This window comes from Saccostrea echinata, unplaced genomic scaffold (genome assembly GCF_033153115.1).
Source record: "Saccostrea echinata isolate AGI-Se365-2 ecotype Australia unplaced genomic scaffold, CSIRO_AGI_Sech_v1 ptg000072l, whole genome shotgun sequence".
NCBI lineage: Eukaryota > Metazoa > Mollusca > Bivalvia > Ostreida > Ostreidae > Saccostrea > Saccostrea echinata.
The window spans coordinates 1,596,076-1,617,099 of NW_026889821.1; the positions used below are offsets into that span (position 1 = coordinate 1,596,076).

The 21,024-nt window shown below is 32.1% G+C and overlaps 1 protein-coding gene across 1 annotated transcript; it reads right to left on the bottom strand.

Annotated features, from left to right (window-relative positions):
* Positions 1 to 1,631: 1,631 nt before the first annotated feature.
* Positions 1,632 to 16,871, bottom strand: LOC133176244 (uncharacterized). Its single transcript, XM_061311396.1, has 3 exons — positions 16,733 to 16,871; positions 2,492 to 2,656; positions 1,632 to 1,942 (listed from the first exon to the last, which is right to left on the bottom strand). The coding sequence occupies exons 1-3, from the start codon at positions 16,869 to 16,871 to the stop codon at positions 1,632 to 1,634; spliced, it is 615 nt and encodes a 204-aa protein (XP_061167380.1).
* Between the last annotated feature and the right edge of the window lie 4,153 nt (positions 16,872 to 21,024).

Consider the following 21,024-nt stretch of genomic DNA (forward strand, 5'->3'; position numbering starts at 1 on the left):
CAGGTAATGTTAGCAAGTTCACAAAGTAATGCCCCCTGGTGCAATATTTTTAAAATGCCTATTTGTAATCAATTTTTGCAAGTGTGTCCTTGATCTTGCCAAATTGTCCTTGATTAAAAAAAGAAAAAAGGACATGATTTTAGGTTTCAAGTATTCGTTGAGTGAAAGATGGACATCCAATTTTTTTCCGTTAGAAAATACACAAATCATAAATTTTACAATTATTCTGCCAGTGACCTTGAACTTGCCAGAATGAACTTGGAGCAAGATCAAGACACACCTGCAGGCATAAAAAAAATCTTTGTACCATGTATAAGGTTTCAGTGAATCTACATTACAAAGTACAGCTTGGAAAAGATTGCATAGACAGACAGATGGCCAAGGTGATTACTATATCCCCACCCACCCACCTTTATTTGAAAGGGGGGGGGGGTATAAACAGCTTAAAGAAGGGACAATTAGCTCTCTAAAACCAATTCTCATTTACTCAGGAAACGATTCAATTTTGTACAAAATTTTAACATCTCACAATCGTGAATGTTAATTTAACACATTTGAGGTGTGTGCGTTTCTTTTTTTTCTTTTTTTTTTTACTTGACAAAAGTACTTCCCCTTAATCTGAAGTGGGCATTTAAAAACAAAAAAATATGCTTTTTCAGTCTTTCTTACATTCAACTGCAAAAAATAAGAAAAAAATTTAAAAAAAACATTTGGAGACATAGATTATAAACTACAACAAGAGGCCCATGGGCCACAGCGCTCACCTGAGTAGTTTTTTTCCCTGATGTTATTCACCTGATTTCCCCCCTTTTAATACCTCTTGTGGCCCCGCCCTACCCCAAGGGGTCATGATTTGAATAATTTAGAATCTACACAACCCCAGGATGCTGCCACTTAAGTTTCAGCTTTTCTGGCCCAGTGGTTCTTAAGAAGATTTTTTTATGACCCCACCCTATTTTTGTTTTTTCTTGATTATCTCACCTTGTTAGGGGGCTTGGCCCTTTATTTTAACAATTTAAACTTCCCTTCGCCCAAGGATGTTTTGTAATAATTTTGGTTAAAACTGGCCCAGTGGTTCTTCAGAAGAAGTTGAAAATGTGAAAAGTTTACAGCCGGACGGACAACGGGTGATCAGAAAAGCTCACTTGAGCTTTCAGCTCAGGTGAGCTAACAATTAGAAATGTGGTTACCTGATAGGCTTATCACAGCAAGGATTTTGGTGTAGGTGGTGGGACATTCCTAATGATCTTCCCTTCCAATGCATGTTTCAGATGAATTCTCATATGGGACATACATATCATTCTTAAAAAGACAAAGGAAATTTAAAAAATGCATATAAACCAGAAGGGATATTTATAAACTTTAATTTTGTAATTTTTTGTATTAAATTAAAGTTCATTTTAAGGAAGTTCATATAATTGTGAAAAAAAAAATTAAAAAAAAAAGTAAATAAGGCCAAAAATTTGTTTTTTTTGCCCTCTCCCAAAAGAGGATAAAAAAATTGTGTAGGTAGGTAGGGGCAAATATTCTTTTAGTCAAAAACACCTGCAAATGTGAAGTTAAAATAGTTATTAATAATTAAAAAAAAAATTGTTTCCTGGAGGTCAAAAAATTTTTGAATCAGGCTGTTTTTAGTCAGTCGGTCGGAAGAGGGCAAACAAACAATTCTTTTTAAAGATGACCAGCTGATTATTATTTACTTTCCAAACACATGGCTTGTGAAAAAGCACTACACTGTGGAGTTTTGTGCAGCATGTTTCACAGTAGTATGCTGTTGGACCACAGTCTGGACAGTAGATAATATGCATCGTCTCCTTGCCACAAAAACAACATTCCCATGTTGATGGGCACATTTCCTCAATTCTAGCCCTTAGCATTGAAGGCTGTACTGTTTCCCATCCTTCTCGTTCTTTAGTTTTTCTGGATACATAAGTCCTTACATCTATTTTTCAAAATAAAATTAATAAAATATTCTAAAGTTTGTAATACATAACAAATTGGTTCACATGCTTATCTCTGATAACTTTGTTGCTTTTCCTTTCTTGTTATTTTTTTACTAAGAGATTAGACGGTCTTGGAGGACCCATGATAGACAATGAGCAACAGATTTAAAGTAAACCAGAGAACTGTAATCCCTAAATCTCAATCGAGTCTGACACCTTGGTCCTGATGTTTGTCAGGAAAGGTTTCACAATTTTTTCCCACTTTATTCCCATGAAAAATTTTGACCTCATATTGTTGACCCACCCTTCACCCAAGAGGTCTTGGCTTAAGTGGTCTGAATCCACATAAGATGGGGATGCTTCAGTATCAACATGAAAAACATTGGTCTTGATTTTTATAGAGGAATTTAGACAGTTCATAATCATTATATACATGTATTACCATGAAAAACTTTATTCTCGTTCTGGAAGTAAAAAAGAAATGTGGTGGTTATATTTAAAGTCCTTATTGCTATGAGGATGCATGTAAAATTAATTCATACAATTACCTTCCTGAACAACTGAAGTTGATGGCTGATCCAACAGTTCCTCTGTGGCAATTTTCTTTGGTTTCTTGGAACCTGAACATTTTGGCTCAGACTTCACAAATTCAATTTCTTTTCCCTCTTCCTTGTATTTAATTACTTTAATTTTTTGTGAATATTTTTTTACTTCTAAGTGGCATCTTTGCTTTTAAGTGGCATATCTGAACAATAAAAATGAAAAATACCAACATGTAATTCTGGACATAATACACTCAATATTGACAAAAGCTGATCAACATATGACAATGATTTCAAATAATTATTTGACCTTTACATAGCCACTGCTTCACTATCTGATCCTCAGAATGTAACCAAGCTGTAGAGAATGTTAATATGTAAATGTTAACATAAATCAAAAAAAAAAAAAAAAAAAAAAATATGTCTAAGTAATACCTTATCTTAAAATATGGGATCTAGCTCTCAATACATAATAGTGATGAACATGGGCATAAGAAAGGGGGGAGGGGCCTGTGTCCCCCCAACAATTTTTTTTTTTTTTGCGGACATAATGATATAGAATATTATAGAAAACAAAGCTGCTATATTGTGTATAAATATGCTCGTGTCCCCACAATAAACAAGAGGCCCATGGGCTCATCTGAGCTCTTCCTGTTCTTAATCAGCAGATTCATCTTTCAAATGTGTGATACATTCCAATATAAATTGCAAGTTGTAGCCCCACCCTATCCCCGGGGTTTATGATGTGAACAAACTTCAATCTACACTATCTGTGAATGCTTCCATATAAATATGACTATCATGGTTTTCCTGTTCTTGAAGAGATTTACAAGCATTTTTTCTTATATGTCCATTATGGCCCCACCCTATGCCCAAGGTCATGATTTGAACAAACTTGAATCTACACTACATGAGGATGCCTAAATATTATGACTAATCATGACTATGCTGTTCCTTGGAAAAGGCTTTTTAAAAATATTTCCTTTGTTTTCCTATGCAATACTTTGATTGCCAATTTTGGCCCCACCCTTCCCCTGGGGGTCATGAATGTAATAAATTTAAAATCTACACTACCTGAGAATGTTTCTTTTTAAATATGATTGATCATGACTATGCTGTTTTTAAGAAGATTTGAAAAGATTTTTCCTATATATACCAATGTAAAACTTTGTTTGCCCAAAGTGGCCCTGACCTACCTCTGGAGGTCATGACTTGAAAAAAAAAATTCTTCTTTTCTGGCCCAAATAGTTATTGAGAAGAAGATTTTTAAAGATTTTTAAATGACCCTAACTTTTTACTATTTCTTCATTACCTCTCCTTGGAAGAGGGTGTGGCCCTTTATTTGAACAAATTTGAATCCCCTTTACCAAAACAAACTCGTTGAAAGTGGCCCAGTGTTTCTGGAGAAGAGGATGCAATTGTAAAAAAGTTATTATCAATTTCAGTGAAGTGTGCCATTTGGCATTACGTGACAATCTATCTCGACAGATGCGCCCAGCGTAAACAATTCACGCCCCCGGTATAAGACCTGTGTGATTGGTCAAATCATTTTGTCAACATTGACACGGAAATAGCCTGTTGCACAAGCAACCAATCAGGGATAAGGAGAGACTACTATTTACCTTGAGTGCAGCTGTCCTCATAGGTTGTGTCGTAATGCAAAAAGGTACACTTCACTGGAATTAATAAAAATGACAACAACAAAAACGACTACAACAAACAACGGACTAAACGCATTCCAAAATCAAAACAGAAAATTTTTTTTTTTCTGTTTTAGGCATTTTGCCCTCAGGTATTGACAAAATCTAACAAAAAAAAAACAGTTTTATAAGATATTTATTCATAAGATTATGAAAAATCAGCATTTTTCTAACGGATACACGATCTAGTGTCACAAATAAACTGAAATTTAAATATTTGGAGGAACTATTGACAATTTAGCAAGACTTTACGGGGTAAATTTCCCCCGAAAGAAAATCACTGATTCACATCTTAAAGATAGCAAAAACATACAGGGTAAATTTCCTCTCAAAAATTACATTGAAACAGTACCTAAAGTAATTCAAAACAAAAGCAACAATCTTTTAGATAACAAGACTTTACGGGGTAAATTTCCCCCCAAAGAATATCACTGATACAGTTTTCACTACTCTTATAAAAAGCGAACATTACACTTTTAAAATAGCAGAACTCTACAGGGTAAATTTCCTCTCAAAAATATGACATTGATTCAGTTTATGTACAGTGTTTGAAAGCAAATGCAACCATCTTGATGATAGCAAGACTTTTACGGGGTAAATTTCCCCCCAAAGAAAATCTCTAATACAGTATTTATGATTCGCAAACATCGTGAAGATGGCAACAATCTACAGAGTAATTTTTCTCTCAAAAATATTATTGATACAGTTTATACACAGTATTTCTAAGCAAAACACCAATCTTGTAGAAAGCAAGATTTTACGGGGTAAATTTCCCCTCCAAAAAATATCATTAGCTGACACAGTATTCATTACTCTTATAAAAGCGAACATTACACTTTGAAAATTGCAGAACTCTACAGGATACATTTCCTCTCAAAAATGACATTGATTTAGTTTATATACATTGTTTGAAAGCAAATGCAACCATCTTGATGATAGCAAGACTTGACGGGGTAAATTTCCCCCCAAAGAAAATCTCTAATACAGTATTAATGATTCGCAAACATCGTGAAGATGGCAACAATCTATAGAGTAATTTTTCTCTCAAAAATAATATTGATACAGTTTATACACGGTATTTCAAAGCAAAAACAACCATATTTTAGATAGCAAAACTTTACGGGGTAAATTTCCCCCAAAAGAATATCACTCATACAGAATTTATGCTTCACAATATCTTGGCGGTAGCAAAAATCTACAGGGTAAATTTCCTCTTAAAATAATTATTGATACAGTTTATCTTATAAAAAGCGAACATTACACTTTGAAAATCGCAGAACTCTACAGGGTAAATTTCCTCTCAGAGATGATATTGATACAGTTTATATACAATAATTAAAAGCAAAAACACAAACACCTATCGTTTAGATAGCAAGACTTTACGGGGTAAATTTCCCCCCAAAGAAAATAACTGATATAGTTTTTATGATTCACAACATCTTAAAGATAGCAAACATATTCAGGGTAAACTGCCTCCCAAAAATAACATCGATACATCTTCCATATATTAATTCAAAGCAAAAGCACCAATGTTTTAGATAGTAAGACTTTACGGGGTAAATTTCCCCCCAAAGAAGGTATCACTGATACAGTATTCACTACTCTTGTAAAAAGCGAACATTACACTTTGAAAATCGCAGAACTCTACAGGGTAAATTTCCTCTCAAAAATGACATTGATTCAGTTTATATACAGTGTTGAAAGCAAAGGCAACCATCTTGATGATAGCAAGACTTTACGGGGTAAATTTCCCCCCAAAGAAAATCACTGAAACAGTATTTTTGATTCGCAAACATTTTTAAGATGGCAACAATCTATAAGGTAATTTTCCTCTTAAAAATGACATTGATAAGTTTATATACAGTATTTCAAAGCAAAAACACTCATCTTTAAGATAGCAAGACTTTACGGGGAAATTTCCCCCAAAGAAAATCACTGATACAGAATTTATGCTTTGCAATATATTGGAGGTAGTAAAACTTTACGTGGTAAATTTCCTTTAAGAATATTACTGATACAGTTTAGATGTACATCATACTTAGAAAAAACAAACATTAAACTTTGAAAATAGCAAGTATGTACGGGTTAAATCCTTCCCTCCCAAAGAGTATCAATAATACAGTTTATATTATTCAAAGCATGACCAAACACTGCAACTCGATGATAGCAAGACTTTACGGGATAACCCCCCCCCCCCCTCCAAAAAAAAAAAAAAGAATGTCAATTATGCAGTTTATATAATTCACAGAATAAATCAAATATTGCTTTTTGAAAAAAAAAACAGAACTTTTCAAGGTAAATTTCCTCTCATAAAATAAACTAATTCTGTATATATTGTTTACAGAAAAGCATACATTACATCTTGATGACAAAAAATTTCATATTAAAGAATATTAAAAATATATTATTTTTATATCACAAACGATACTTTTATCTTAATAGCATGCAAGCTGGAAAAGCTAAATATTAAAGTTAACATAATATTAAACCTTCTAAACATAGAAAAACATACAAAAACGTAAAAAAAACCTCTGACATCTTTCTTTCTCTGTTAAAGGTATAAGATTTCTTTGTGCCCCGTTACACTTTCTTTATTTAAACATCGTCCTCCTTTAATATCTTTGACCGAAGTTCCAATACTATGCTTTTCTCTTGGCTGATACACTAGACAGATTGTAGAGTGCATTTTCCAAAGGAAATCTGGCAATCCTATTCTGAACCAATCCATAGTCGACCTATGGATGAAAATTTTAAGTCTCATAAACTTCAATTTTCCAAAGCCTTAGGCATTTATATATGATTTCATGACAGATATGACTGGTTTTATATTGCGCACTAGAGTAGATCAGCAGGTGCCTGCTCCGAATTTTTGTAAAACAGTCTTTCTGTTTATATTGCATGGAAATTGCATTCATCTAAAGATCCCCCCCCCCCCCCAATACACACTCATATACACACATACATTTATACATGTTTCTGAGAATAATGCTTATTCGTGATATGGATCTACATAAGATAATCAAAAAGGTTACTTACTATAGTATTGTATTTGTATTGTACATGTATTACTGATGTCCTCTAGGTCCATCATGGACATTTTTTAAGGGGAAGTGAGAGAGGTAACTAATAGCATATGCAGATAGTTTTACTGCAACCTAAATGTTGGTTAAAATTTAACATTTCAGCTTCAGTTATTAAACCTAAAAAATATATATATCGTGACATATATAAAATTGTATATTTACCTTGTTTGTTCAAGATTTGGACTTGAATTTGTAGTTCAGTTCCAGCACTAAGCAGTCTTTTTTGTATCGAATCGTCCATAAAAGTACACTTTTGAAACATTCTTAAAGTACTTGCGTGCGTCCACAAAACTGAGAGGTCATCTAGCTTGGTTTCCTTTCCCTAATTTGCTTAGTGTTCTGTGTGACCTTTGGCGTGGATGAGCCAGGGAACAAGGCAATGAACGCCGGCCATATCAATACGGCCAATAATATTTAAATTCCCAACTCACTATTCATCATGTAGTGTATATTACAGGGAACGGACACATTGCTTTCAAGGAAAATGAGTGAATTTATCAATGGGTGGTTGCGAGAAAAAAAATTGAGGTGATCAGTTTCTCATCACTTTACTGTTTACTCTTCCGCTGCGTGAATTCCAGATGTTAATCAACCCTTTATTGGATAGCATTGCGGTCATGTCATAAATCTGACCAAAGCTAAAATAATTTCTACATTTTCTCTGCATCCATGTCTTGATCTATAAAAAGCACAGGTTGACCTTCTTAAAACTTGGTGACATTTTACATTTTGCTTTCTATATTCTGGTGTCTAAATTTCCTAGCTGTATTCTTTGCGGAGTATCGGATGTTAAGTGCAAAAATTAATGAAAGAAAGATAGACAAAAAATTTAAACATAAGATTTTTTCATGTACATGTACCATAATTACAATAACGAAATCTATCTACTTCTGTTGTTTATATTTTTATCTTTTACGTCCTTTTTCCGAAATTATAACACGTTATATTTTGTGTACATGTACATGTGTATATGTACAGATTAAGAGAAAAGTACATGTATAAAAAAAAAAAATAAAACTACTGGTATACATGGTAGAGACCGTGAACCATTACTTTAAACAGGCTCATATCGGCAATCATATATTTGATAAGTAGAATGAAGAAAAAAGGAATTCCCCGAGTGTTTTTCGAGTATTAATCTCATCTAAATTCTTATGATACCATTTTTGTGATTAATTTTAATAATTGAATATTTACACTGCACATATAGGCAGAATTATTTATGAAAATTTTCAAAGAACAGAATTGTTACTTAGCAGACATTTTCGACAATCGATTATGCCGGAAATGTCAGAGAGGATTGCGATTGTCATAGTCAAGGTCATTCTATTTTAGTTCAAAAACGTATCCTTTACAATTACTTTCTCTATTCCACGTTACACAAAACAATTCCGCGCAGCCAAGTACAGATGGCTATCAGATTTTCAACCCATTAGTTCACGATTAGTAGCAATGTGTGCTCAGCATGTATGCTTTAGGTACTCAAAGGCAATGATATCGCATTGCCCATCCTGCAGAAGTCACCATGCAATTCAGTCAATTAATTAGAAGAAAACAATTCTTTTACACTCTATTGCTTAGCATGGTATTACAAGATATAAAGAAATACACAAAGAATGCATAGTTTTTTTTTAATGTCAAAAATGATGTACTCATAAATTTAATTTTTTTTAAAGTTCGGAATAAAGTTCTATTAATATTGCTTTTATATTAGCTTTTTTTTAAAATTGATTTTTCTTTTTATAACTTAAAGGAGTAGCCGTATAGATAGATGAAAGAATAACTGTTCATGATTTTTGTTACATCTTGAAAAAAAAAAATTCAATAGTGCAATAAAATACTGCCACATTAATGAATTATGCATATGCGATTGCAGTAGAGTACATGTAAAACAAGTAACTTAGTATAATGGAATGAAATTCAATGACCTTAAAAAATCAACAAATTCAAAGAGGGCAGCTTGTGCATTGCAAGAAATCCCGTCCGATTTAGCTGTGAGCTGAACTCAATACAAGTGCTATTAACGCTAATCACTGATATTCCCCTAAGAGTGATTCGAGACAATTGATGGCAGAATCTTGGAGAGGTGGATCTAAGGGGAAAAAATACTTTTACAATTTTTTTTCTTCGGATGTCATTGATAAATTTAGCATTTATTTCCTTTGATATGATTAATTATTTTGCTACCACGCATTCTTCTACATTTTTACATGTGGAATTTATTTCAATTTTATTTAGAATTAATTTAAATTTTTCTTGGAATTTAGCGGGTTTTTTTTAATTATAGCCTTTAAATATTTCTGAATCTAAGGAGAATCCATAGTGTGCAAGTCCCTCTAGGACACAGCGAGTTACATGTACCCCATACGATGCATATTTCACTTACCCCTTGAGAAGAAGGTAAACATGACCTATTTACACCCTTCCTACTAAGCATTCAAAGGCAACATTTCTCAGTATTTTAAATTTCAATATTAATTCTTTTCCCAACACACTCTCCTTTCAATGCCCTAAAATCAGCCCAATCCACCCCGTATACATCATTAGACATATTTAAGGGAGAAAACTGTGTTTTTAATTGGTACTACTTGCGTGGTCAATGAAATGGGGTAAAATTAGTAACCTATGACATACTTATACCTTCTACCATCAAATTAAGGGTTACAGATTCGAACATTTATTTTAGTTTCCTTTTTGTTTTACTTTGTTTATAGTTAACTCGTTTATTTCCTATAATTATATGTTTCATTTTAAATTCATTATTATTATTGAGCGCGTAGGATATTGAAATCATGCCCTCCCCCTCCCCCCTCCCCCCCCCCCAAAAAAAAAATAGGGCCTCAAATTGTTCTCTGAAAATGTTTTAAAGCTTTAATTTTTAAAATCTGTAAAAGTTTTGGATCCTTCCCTCAACACTGCTGACATCATTTGTCTCGCAACACTCTCATAGGTAATATAAAGATTAGCGTTAATTGCACTTTGATTAAATTCAGTCTAAAACTACACTGGAGAAAATCCACAGAATTTCTTCCAAAATCTCTTAGGTTTGATAGATAACAGATTTAGTTGCTGAGAAAATTTAGAAATAACAGCCTAAGGTCAGATTTATGACACGGCCGCAATGCTATCCAATACAAGCCCGGGTTGAATAAACAGGACTTCACGCAGCGGGAAAGTAAACGGTAAAATGATGAGGGACAGATCACCTCAATTCAATATGTTCAATAATTTTCTTTAAAGCAATATGTTTATTTTAATTTTTGTGTTAAAACAGTTGATTACGTATTTAAGGAGTGTTTCAAAAGTGTATTTTTATGACGAGTCGATACAAAAGTGACTGTTTTGTGCTGAATGGAACAATTACAAATTCAAGACCAAATCTTGAACAATACTAAAGTTCTTGAAGCTTTCTTTGTGTATTTCTTTATATCTTGTAATACCATGCTAAGCAATAGAGTGTAAAAGAATTATTTTCTTCTAATTAATTGACTAAATTGCATGGCGACTTCTGCAGGATTGCCAATGCTATATCATTGCCTTTGAGTACCTAACGCATACATGCTGAGCACACATTGCTACTAATCGTGAACTAATGGGTTCAAATTCTGATAGCCATCTATACTTGGCTGCGCGGGGTTGTTTTGTGTAACGTGGAATAGGGAAAGTCATTGTAAATGATACGTTTTTGAACTAAAATAAAATGACCTTGACTATGACAATCGCAATCCTCTCGGACATTTCCGGCATAATCGATTGTCGAAAATGTCTACTAAGTAACAATTCTGTTCTTTGAAAACTTTCATAAATAATTCTGCCTATATATGCAGTGTTTAAATATTCAATTATTAAAATTAATCACAAAACATGGTATCATAAGAAGTTAGCTGAGATTAATACTCGAAGAACACTCGGGAAATTCCTTTTTTCTTCTTTCTACTTATCAAATATACGATTGCCGATATGAGCCTGCTTAAAATAATGGTACACGGCCTCTACCATGTATACCTGTAGTTTTTTTTTTTATTCATGTACATTTCTCTTAATCTGTACATATACACATGTATATGTATAGAAAATATAACGTGTTATAAATTCGGGAAAAAAGACATGTAAAGAGAAAAATATAAACAACAGTAATAGATTTCGTCACTGTAATTATGGTACATGAAAAATCTTATGTTTAAATTTTTGTCTATCATTCTTTCATTAATTTTTGCACTTGACATCCGATACTCCGCCTAGAATACAGCTAGGAAAGGTAGACACCAGTATATGGAAAGCAATACGAAGGTGGATATTTTTTCTTTAATTTTTAAATTGATGTACAATATATTCGAGTTCTAAAGTCAATAATACGTTCTATCAATATTGCTTTTCATTAGTTATGTATTTTTTTTTTCTCTTTTTCAACCTAAAGTTGTGTCAGAGTAGAAAGATCAACTGAAAAAGAATAACTGTTCATAATTTTTTCACATCTTACATATTTAGTAAAGTAATAATAACTGCCACATGAATAGATGATGCGTATGCAACTGCAGTAGAGTATATGTAAAATGTCACCAAGTTTTAAGAAGGTCAACCTGTGTTTTTTATAGATCAAGACATGGATGCTGAGAAAATGTAGAAATTATTTTAGCTTAGGTCAGATTTATGACATGACCGCAATGCTATCCAATAAAAGGGTTGATTAACATCTGGAATTCACGCAGCGGAAGAGTAAACGGTAAAGTGATGAGAAACTGATCACCTCAATTTTTTTTCTCGCAACCACCCATTGATAAATTCACTCATTTTCCCTGAAAGCAATGTGTCCGTTTCCCTGTAATATACACTACATGATGAATAGTGAGTTGGGAATTTAAATATTATTGGCCGTATTGATATGGCCGGCGTTCTTTTGCCTTGTTCCCTGGCTCATCCACGCCAAAGGTCACACAGAACACTAAGCAAATTAGGGAAAGGAAACCAAGCTAGATGATCTCTCAGTTTTGTGGACACAAGTACTTTAAGAATGTTTCAAAAGTGTACTTTTATGGACGATTCGATACAAAAAAGACTGCTTAGTGCTGGAACTGAACTACAAATTCAAGTCCAAATCTTGAACAAACAAGGTAAATATACAATTTTATATATGTCACGATATATGTATTTTAAGCAGTATCTGCATTTGAATTTGTTCCTGATCTACAATTCCATTGCGCAGCATAAGGATTTCGGAACTTGGTTGCTTTCTTTATTACGTGAAATAATTGAAGCTGAAATGTTAAACTTTAACCAATATTTAGGTTGCAGTAAAAACTATCTGCATATGCTCTCAGTTACCTCTCTCACTTCCCCTTAAAAAATGTCCATGATGGACCTAGAGGGTATCAGTAATACATGTACAATACAAATATAATACTATAGTAAGTGCATTTAACTTTTTTTTGATTATCTTATGTAGACCCATATCACGAATGAGCATTATTCTCAGAAACATGTATAAATGTATGTGTGTATATGAGTGTGTGTTGGGGGGTGGGGATTTTTAGAAGAATGCAATTTCCATGCAATATAAACAGAAAGACTGTTTTACAAAAATTCGGGAGCAGGCACCTGCTGATCTACTCTAGTGCGCAATATTAAACCAGTCATATCTGTCATGAAATCATATATAAATGCCTAAGGCTTTGGAAAATTAAAGTTTATGAGACTTAAAATTTTCATCCATAGGTCGACTATGGATTGGTTCAGAATAGGATTGCCAGATTTCCTTTGGAAAATGCACTCTACAATCTGTCTAGTGTATCAGCCAAGAGAAAAGCATAGTATTGGAACTTCGGTCAAAGATATTAAAGGAGGACGATGTTTAAATAAAGAAAGTGTAACGGGGCACAAAGAAATCTTATACCTTTAACAGAGAAAGAAAGATGTCAGAGGGTTTTGTTTTTGTATGTTTTTCTATGTTCAGAAGGTTTAATATTATGTTAACTTTAATATTCAGCTTTTCCAGCTTGCATGATATTAAGATAAAGGTATCGTTTGTAATATAAAAATAATATATTATTGATATTCTTTGATATGAAATTTACCCCGAGTCTTTTTGTCATCAAGATGTAATGCATGCTTTTTCTGTAAACAATATATACAGAATTAGTTTATTTTATGAGAGGAAATTTACCTTGAAAAGTTCTGCTTTTTTCAAAAAGTAATATTTGTTTTATTCTGTGAATTATATAAACTGCAGCAGTGATATTCTTTGTGTGTGTGTATGGGGGGGGGGGGGGTTATCCCGTAAAGTCTTGCTATCATCGAGTTGCAGTGTTTGTTCATGCTTTGAATAACATAAACTGTATTATTGATAGTCTTTGGGAGGTATTTACCCCGTACATACTTGCTATTGTCAAAGTTTAATGTTTCTTTTTTTTAAGTTTGATGTAAACTGTATTAGTAATATTTTTTAGAGGAAATTTTCCCCGTAAATTTTTACTACCTCCAAGATATTGCAAAGCATAAATTCTGAATCAGTGATATTCTTGCGGGGGGGGGGGGGGGGTTACCCCGTAAAGTCTTGCCATCTTAAAGATGGGTGTTTTTGCTTTGAAATACTGTATATAAACTGTATCAATGTAATTTTTAATAGGAAAATTACCTTATAGATTGTAACCATCTTATAGATGTTTGCGAATCAAAGATACTGTTTCAGTGATTTTCTTTGGGGGGAAATTTACCCCGTAAAGTCTTGCTATCATCAAGATGGTTGCATTTGCTTTCAACACTGTATATAAACTGAATCAATGTCATTTTTGAGAGGAAATTTACCCTGTAGAGTTCTGCGATTTTCAAAGTGTACTATTCGCTTTTTATAAGAGTAATGAATACTGTATCAGTGATACCTTCTTTGGGGGGAAATTTACCCCGTAAAGTCTTACTATCTAAAGGATTGGTGGTTTTGCTTTGAATTAATATATGGAAACTGTATCGATGTTATTTTTGAGAGGCAGTTTACCCCGTTGCTATCTTTAAGATGTTGTGAATCATAAAAACTATATCAGTTATTTTCTTTGGGGGGAAATTTACCCCGTAAAGTCTTGCTATCTAAACGATGAATGTTTTTGCTTTTAATACTGTATATAAACTGTATCAATATCATCTCTGAGAGGAAATTTACCCTGTAGAGTTCTGCGATTTTTCAAAGTGTAATGTTCGCTTTTTCTACGTATAAGATAAACTGTATCAATAATTATTTTAAGAGGAAATTTACCCTGTAGATTTTTGTTACCGCCAAGATATTGTGAAGCATAAATTCTGTATGAGTGATATTCTTTTGGGGGAAATTTACCCCGTAAAGTTTTGCTATCTAAAATATGGTTGTTTTTGCTTTGAAATACTGTGTATAAACTACATCAATGTCATTTTTGAGAGAAAAATTACTCTATAGATTGTTGCCTTCTTCACGATGTTTGCAATCATAAATACTGTATTATTGACTTTATTTGGGGGGAAATTTACCCCGTAAAGTCTTGCTATCATCAAGATGGTTGCATTTGCTTTCAAACACTGTATATAAACTAAATCAATGTTTTTTTGAGAGGAAATTTACCCTGTAGAATTCTGTAATTTTTAAAGTGTAATGTTCGCTTTTATAAGAGTAGTGAATACTGTATCAGCTAGAGATATTCTTTGGGGGGAAATTTACCCCGTAAAATCTTGCTTTCTACAAGATTGGTGTTTTGCTTAGAAATACTGCACTAGTGTATAAAATGTATCAATATGAATTTTGAGAGAAAAATTACTATATAGATTGTTGCCATCTTCACGATGTTTGCGAATCATAAATACTGTATTAGTGCTTTTCTTTGGGGGGAAATTTACCCCGTTAATCTTGCTATCATCAAGATGGTTGCCTTTGCTTTCAAACACTGTACATAAACTGAATCAATGTCATTTTTGAGAGGAAATTTACCCTGTAGAGTTCTGTAATGTTCGCTTTTTATAAGAGTAGGGAATACTGTAACAATGATATTCTTTGGGGGAAATTTACCCCGTAAAGTCTTGCTATCTAAAAGATTGTTGCTTTTGTTTTGAATTACTGTAAATACACTGTTTCAATGTCATTTTTGAGAGGAAATTTACCCTGTATGTTTTTTGCTATCTTTAAGATGTGAATCAATGATTTTCTTTCGGGTGAAATTTACCCCGTAAAGTCTTGCAAAATTGTCAATAGTTCCTCTAAATATTGACATTTTAGTTTATTTGTGACACTAGATCGTGTTTCTATTAGAAAAACGCTGATATTTCACAATCTTATGAATAAATATCTTATAAAACTGTGTTCTTTTGTTAGATTTTGTCAATACCTGAGGGCAGAATGCCTAAAACAGAAAAAAAGATTTTCTGTTTTGATTTTGGAATGCGTTACTAGTTCTTTTTATGGCTTGTTATGGAATTCTTGGTGGTGCCCCCTCCCCAACTGAAAATATATGATTGTACTCTCTCCTCTAAACTGAAATTGCTTCCTTCAGGTCTGATAAATACAAATGAATAAGTAATGTTGAATTTAATTTAATATTACAAAATATTAATAGATGGGGTTAAGTCAGACATAGGTGTGAGCAAGTGTCATGTGGCTGTGGGTAAATACATTGTAGAGGCTAGTCCTTACTTTGCAAATTCATCTTTTCAAAAGTTGTGGCTTTGTGTTGGGTCAACCAAATGGTCAAAAGGATCAAAAGAAATGATTTAGGGTGCAACAATGTATATTGTGATGCAGTGGGGGATACACATGATATGATAAATCAATACATAAATATAAGGGTATTTGCAAAGACAAAATAGCAAAACTTATTTTGAATATAGAAATCTTTTTTGTAAGAATTAAAAAAAAAAGTGAAAATATTCATTTTGGTTTATTTTTGGTTAAAAAGTAGGCTACTAAATAGACTAGGTCTATAATAGAAAAAGATTTTTTAAACATGTTAAAAAAAGTGTCATAATTTAATCTATATTTCCCTTCCTTAAAGATGTAGAAACTTCATGTTGTATTGCACCCCCCCCCCCCCAATTTGGCGGGTTTTTTTTTTCAATTCAAAAGGGCGTACTGTCATTATTTTTTTTTTTCAATGCCCCATGTTCTTGGGAAATCAAAATACAAGAAGCAAAGACCTTTTTCCTGTAAAACATGTTAAAAGACAAAAGTTGCAAAGGGTTCGCTACATAGACCTATAGGCCTAGATTAATCTCAGCGAGATTCGTAGAGACTAAAAGTGTTGGTACGGTGTCTCTGCGGTCACCAAACCAAAATTTTTAGTCTCTACGAAGCTCGCTGAGATAAGGCCTAGATGGGAATTGAGAAAGATGGCGACCAAGGGACAAAACTTTTGAAAAGCGTGGCTTCAACTTTCCTCGAGTTAGTACCTAGTAAGGAGGATGAGAACGATTAAAACGAGCCCCCTTTTCAATCAGCTGTTAAAACATTTTCTTACCTTCTACTGGACTGTTGACAAATGTTGCAGAAAGGTATGCCTGCGCCTTTGACCCATGGTACTGGTGTCCATCCACGTGACCGTTCTGAAGCTTCCTCTTATCACGTGACTTCACAATGGGTACGGATAACAGAGACATTAAACAGATAGGCCTATGTATCCTACAGAGTGCAATTAAAGATGACCCATAATTTTGTGGGTATTTCATTAGGAAGTGTTAATTTATCACGCAGAGATATTCATGTTGTATTGTTTCATCGATAATACCACTACTCAGAGAAGCAGCGAGGATTTTTTTTTTTGGGGGGGGGGGGGGGGGGTGGGGGGTCCTTTATACCAGTCTGTTATACTGCACCGTGCTACATCTGCAGTTTTTTTTTATTTTCTCTGCATGACGTGAACGTCCTACTTTTATAAAATAACAAATGTAGAAATTTTTATGGTTTATAATTAAAAAAATATGTATATTATTTCTATCACAGTTAAATCTATAAGCCACCAACAGCTGATTAGCCTTTAATCATTTATATTAATTTGTAATTTTTTAATTATTATAACTTATCTGAACAAATTATACGTATAGAGGAGTTTTAAAAAATACATGTACAATATTTATTATTTTTATAAATAATATACGGTCTATGTTTTAAGTACAACCATATACTAAATGTTAGGACCTATATAATTTATGCAATATGGATCTATAATGAATACAATTAACTTAAATCCTGATTTAAGCTTTAAATTGATAATGTGTTTGATGCACATGAAATATTTCTACTGATTCTGATTTAAGTATTGTGCATGGATATACGTAAGAGCTTGAAAAAAAAAATCAAACTGATTGTATTTTAAATATAGAAGACTAAAATAATTTAAAAAAAAAAAAAAAAGGTATAAATTCATATAGAGCAATATTACGAATCATATGTGTTCGTTTTTTTTCATTTTATATATATATATATATATATATATATATATATATATATATATATATATATATATATATATATATATATATATATATATATATATATATATATATATAATGATTTTTTTAAAAGTAATCCGCGCACAATACGTTCAGTGCGAAAGAGAGCGAGGCTTTCCGTATTGCGTCTGGTGTTACTGTTCTGAACGCTAACCCCAATAGTATATGGTATAATGGTAATACCACAGACAGCATTGAGAGCTGTAACCCCGTTAACTTTTTTGTCGGTTCAGAGCTGTAACTCTGTTTGTATCAGGTGAAAATCCTTATCCTTAGCTACTATAGTATGTATTTTACTACATTAATTCAGTTTTACTCAAACATGATTGATAAACACTTTGTGTTTGTTTTCAGCTTAACGTGTCTCTTATTATCCTTTAAAAGTGTTACATATATCAACGATTATACCAGACAACCGTTGTATATTCTTTGTGGCATTTCTTTAGAGCACAAATAGCTTTAATTAAAAATTAAACCAAAAGTTTTCAGAACTTCTTGAAAAATTCATAGTAAAATTTTCCCAAAATTTTAAAGAAGAGCCTATATTGGTTATTTTTATTCCATTAACGTACATATATTAGTTTCTTATACAAAATGTCAACGTCACGACGTTAAAGTATGTAACGTCAACGTAATGACGTGATAGTATTATTAAGAAAAACAATACCAAATTTAAACGTATGTAAAAAGAAAACCAGAAAAGATATTGTTAAAGAATAAATTGTTTTACAACATATAAATCTTAGAATTTTATGTGAGAAAGTTTCATTTATTTTGATGACTGGGCCGATTTAGCCCCTTCGTGGATTTAGCTCTTTCCTCAATATCTTGTAACTGTTGTTTTGTCTCCTGAACAAGAAGGTGCCTATGTACATTGCAACAAGAAAACTTGCTAGGCCCACCAGACTTAGGATTCCAATTCGAAATTGTTCACTTCTCTTTTGACTTTCATTCTTAACAATAATATCGAGAAAGTTGACTTCCACTGATTTTCCCGTTGTTACTTTACTCTCATTCATTTCTTCTTTCGTATAGAAAGAACCTCTGGAGTGAAATTTCGGTTCAGTTTTATCGGTTGTTACCTCAATTCCTGAATCTTAAAAAAATGACACAACCAGCATTAGTCTCTTAGCATAAAATACAAAAATGTATTCCCCCTGTCCATAAAAAGTATGTATATATTAACATTTGCATTGATTTCTACTAAACCCACCATGAAATTGATTTGAATTCCATTTTCTTGTATTGACATTCGTCGAAATAAAGATGGAGACCACAGAGTGACGTCAAAGTGAGGCAAACGAGATTGTAACGAAACTATAACGATATTGTGCAGCATAAAAAAAATAATTATGATAAATAAATAAATAGGTATATTTTTTTGTTTAAAACATATTAAATGTAAATAAAAGAATTTTAAATTTGGTTTGTAGAGAGATTCACCAAATATGCCTACGTGACAACCTGTGTGATTAACACACCAATAACACTAAAAAAAACTTTAAATAATCAAAAACATTCACTTTGTAATCAATACGAAGAGACAAACACCTTTTGACGTAGGGAGAATATAATTATATGAATATCTGTCAATTAACATACTTGGCAAATTATATTGGAAGCAACCTTTGGCATAATGACAGCTGCTTTTATCACAGATGCATAGGCCCTGGCAGAAACGTCCAAAGGTTGGATAAGGACACTCTAATTCGCAATGTTGTCCAAAACGCCCTATTTTACACTCTAGATTAATGAAAAATTAAAAGCAAATTTATCTTATAGTTGACCTTTACCACATTACACCTTTAATTGAATGAATAGTTTTTAAATTAAATTAAAAAAAAATAAATGGATGGTTTTAATTAAAAGGATATTGTTGTACATTCTGTACACTCTCCAGAAAATATGAATGTACAACATTTTTTTTTCTTCATTTCTTAAAATTAAAGAATATGATCAAATCAAAAAAAAAAAAAAAAAAAAAAAAATAATAATAATAATAATAATAATAATAATAATGTCACCTACCGACACAAATTTCATTCTTGGTTTCAAACATATAACCAGAACAGCATTTAGGTGGACTATAGATATAAATTAATGATTTCATATAAAATATGATTCCTCTCTACATTTCTTCAGACTTTTAAACATAATGATAATGCTATGCACGAATGATAAAAGAAGCATACTTATCACACAATTTTTGTGAATGACATGTCACCAACAGCATTAAATAAGAAGGTAAAACATATGATATGATTCGTTCTTCCTCCATCGTTAATGTTTAATCTGTGATTATGGAGAGTGTTGGATTTTTTCAGAATATGTAAATGCCCTATTTGAATTCAATAATAGTTGCACTTAAACAACCGGAAGAAATGTCTGTATCAACACAGGAAAGCAACAAGTGCTTTAACGATGATATAACTATTCAATGATATACCTTTATATTTTAATTAGTCTATATATATATATATATATATATATATATATATATATATATATATATATATATATATATATATATATATATATATATATATATATATATATATATATATATATATATATATATTCATGAAAGAACATCAAAATATGTTAGAGTTAGTGTTCTTGATACCTTGGATACAAGAAATCTATTATTTGCCGCACATGTCACTCTGACCACAATAGGTAACTTAAAATGTATACACGTACATATGTTTGGATCTTATATGTGTTCCACATTGTGATCTTCTGAATAAGATCCGGAGGATTAATTGAAATTTTTCAAAATCTATATATAACCACAGGTATGTTGTTGTGATCGGAAATTTTTCAATTCTATTTATAAACATTAAATTCTTAGTTGAAAATTTTTTTAGCTTATTTTCACTTCTATCACTTTATAGGTATTTTTTTTTTCAATTTTAGATTGATATATTCCTTAGTAATATATATATATATATATATATATATATATATATATATATATATATATATATATATATATATATATATATATATATATATATATATATATATATACATACACACACCCTCACACACACACACACACCCTCACACACACACACACACACACACATACGTGTATGGACTCCGATCTGGGGACTCTGTCATAAAAACTTAAAATGGGGACTAAGCGATTTCATGACATATTTGGTATTGTTTAACTCATTTTACTTCGTAGGTATCCTGGTTTAAGTAGATGGAGTGAGTCTTTGAGATTGAATGATATTTCCATGAATTTAGAAAATGGGGACCCGGACGTGCCAATCTGAGGACTCTGTGTAAAATT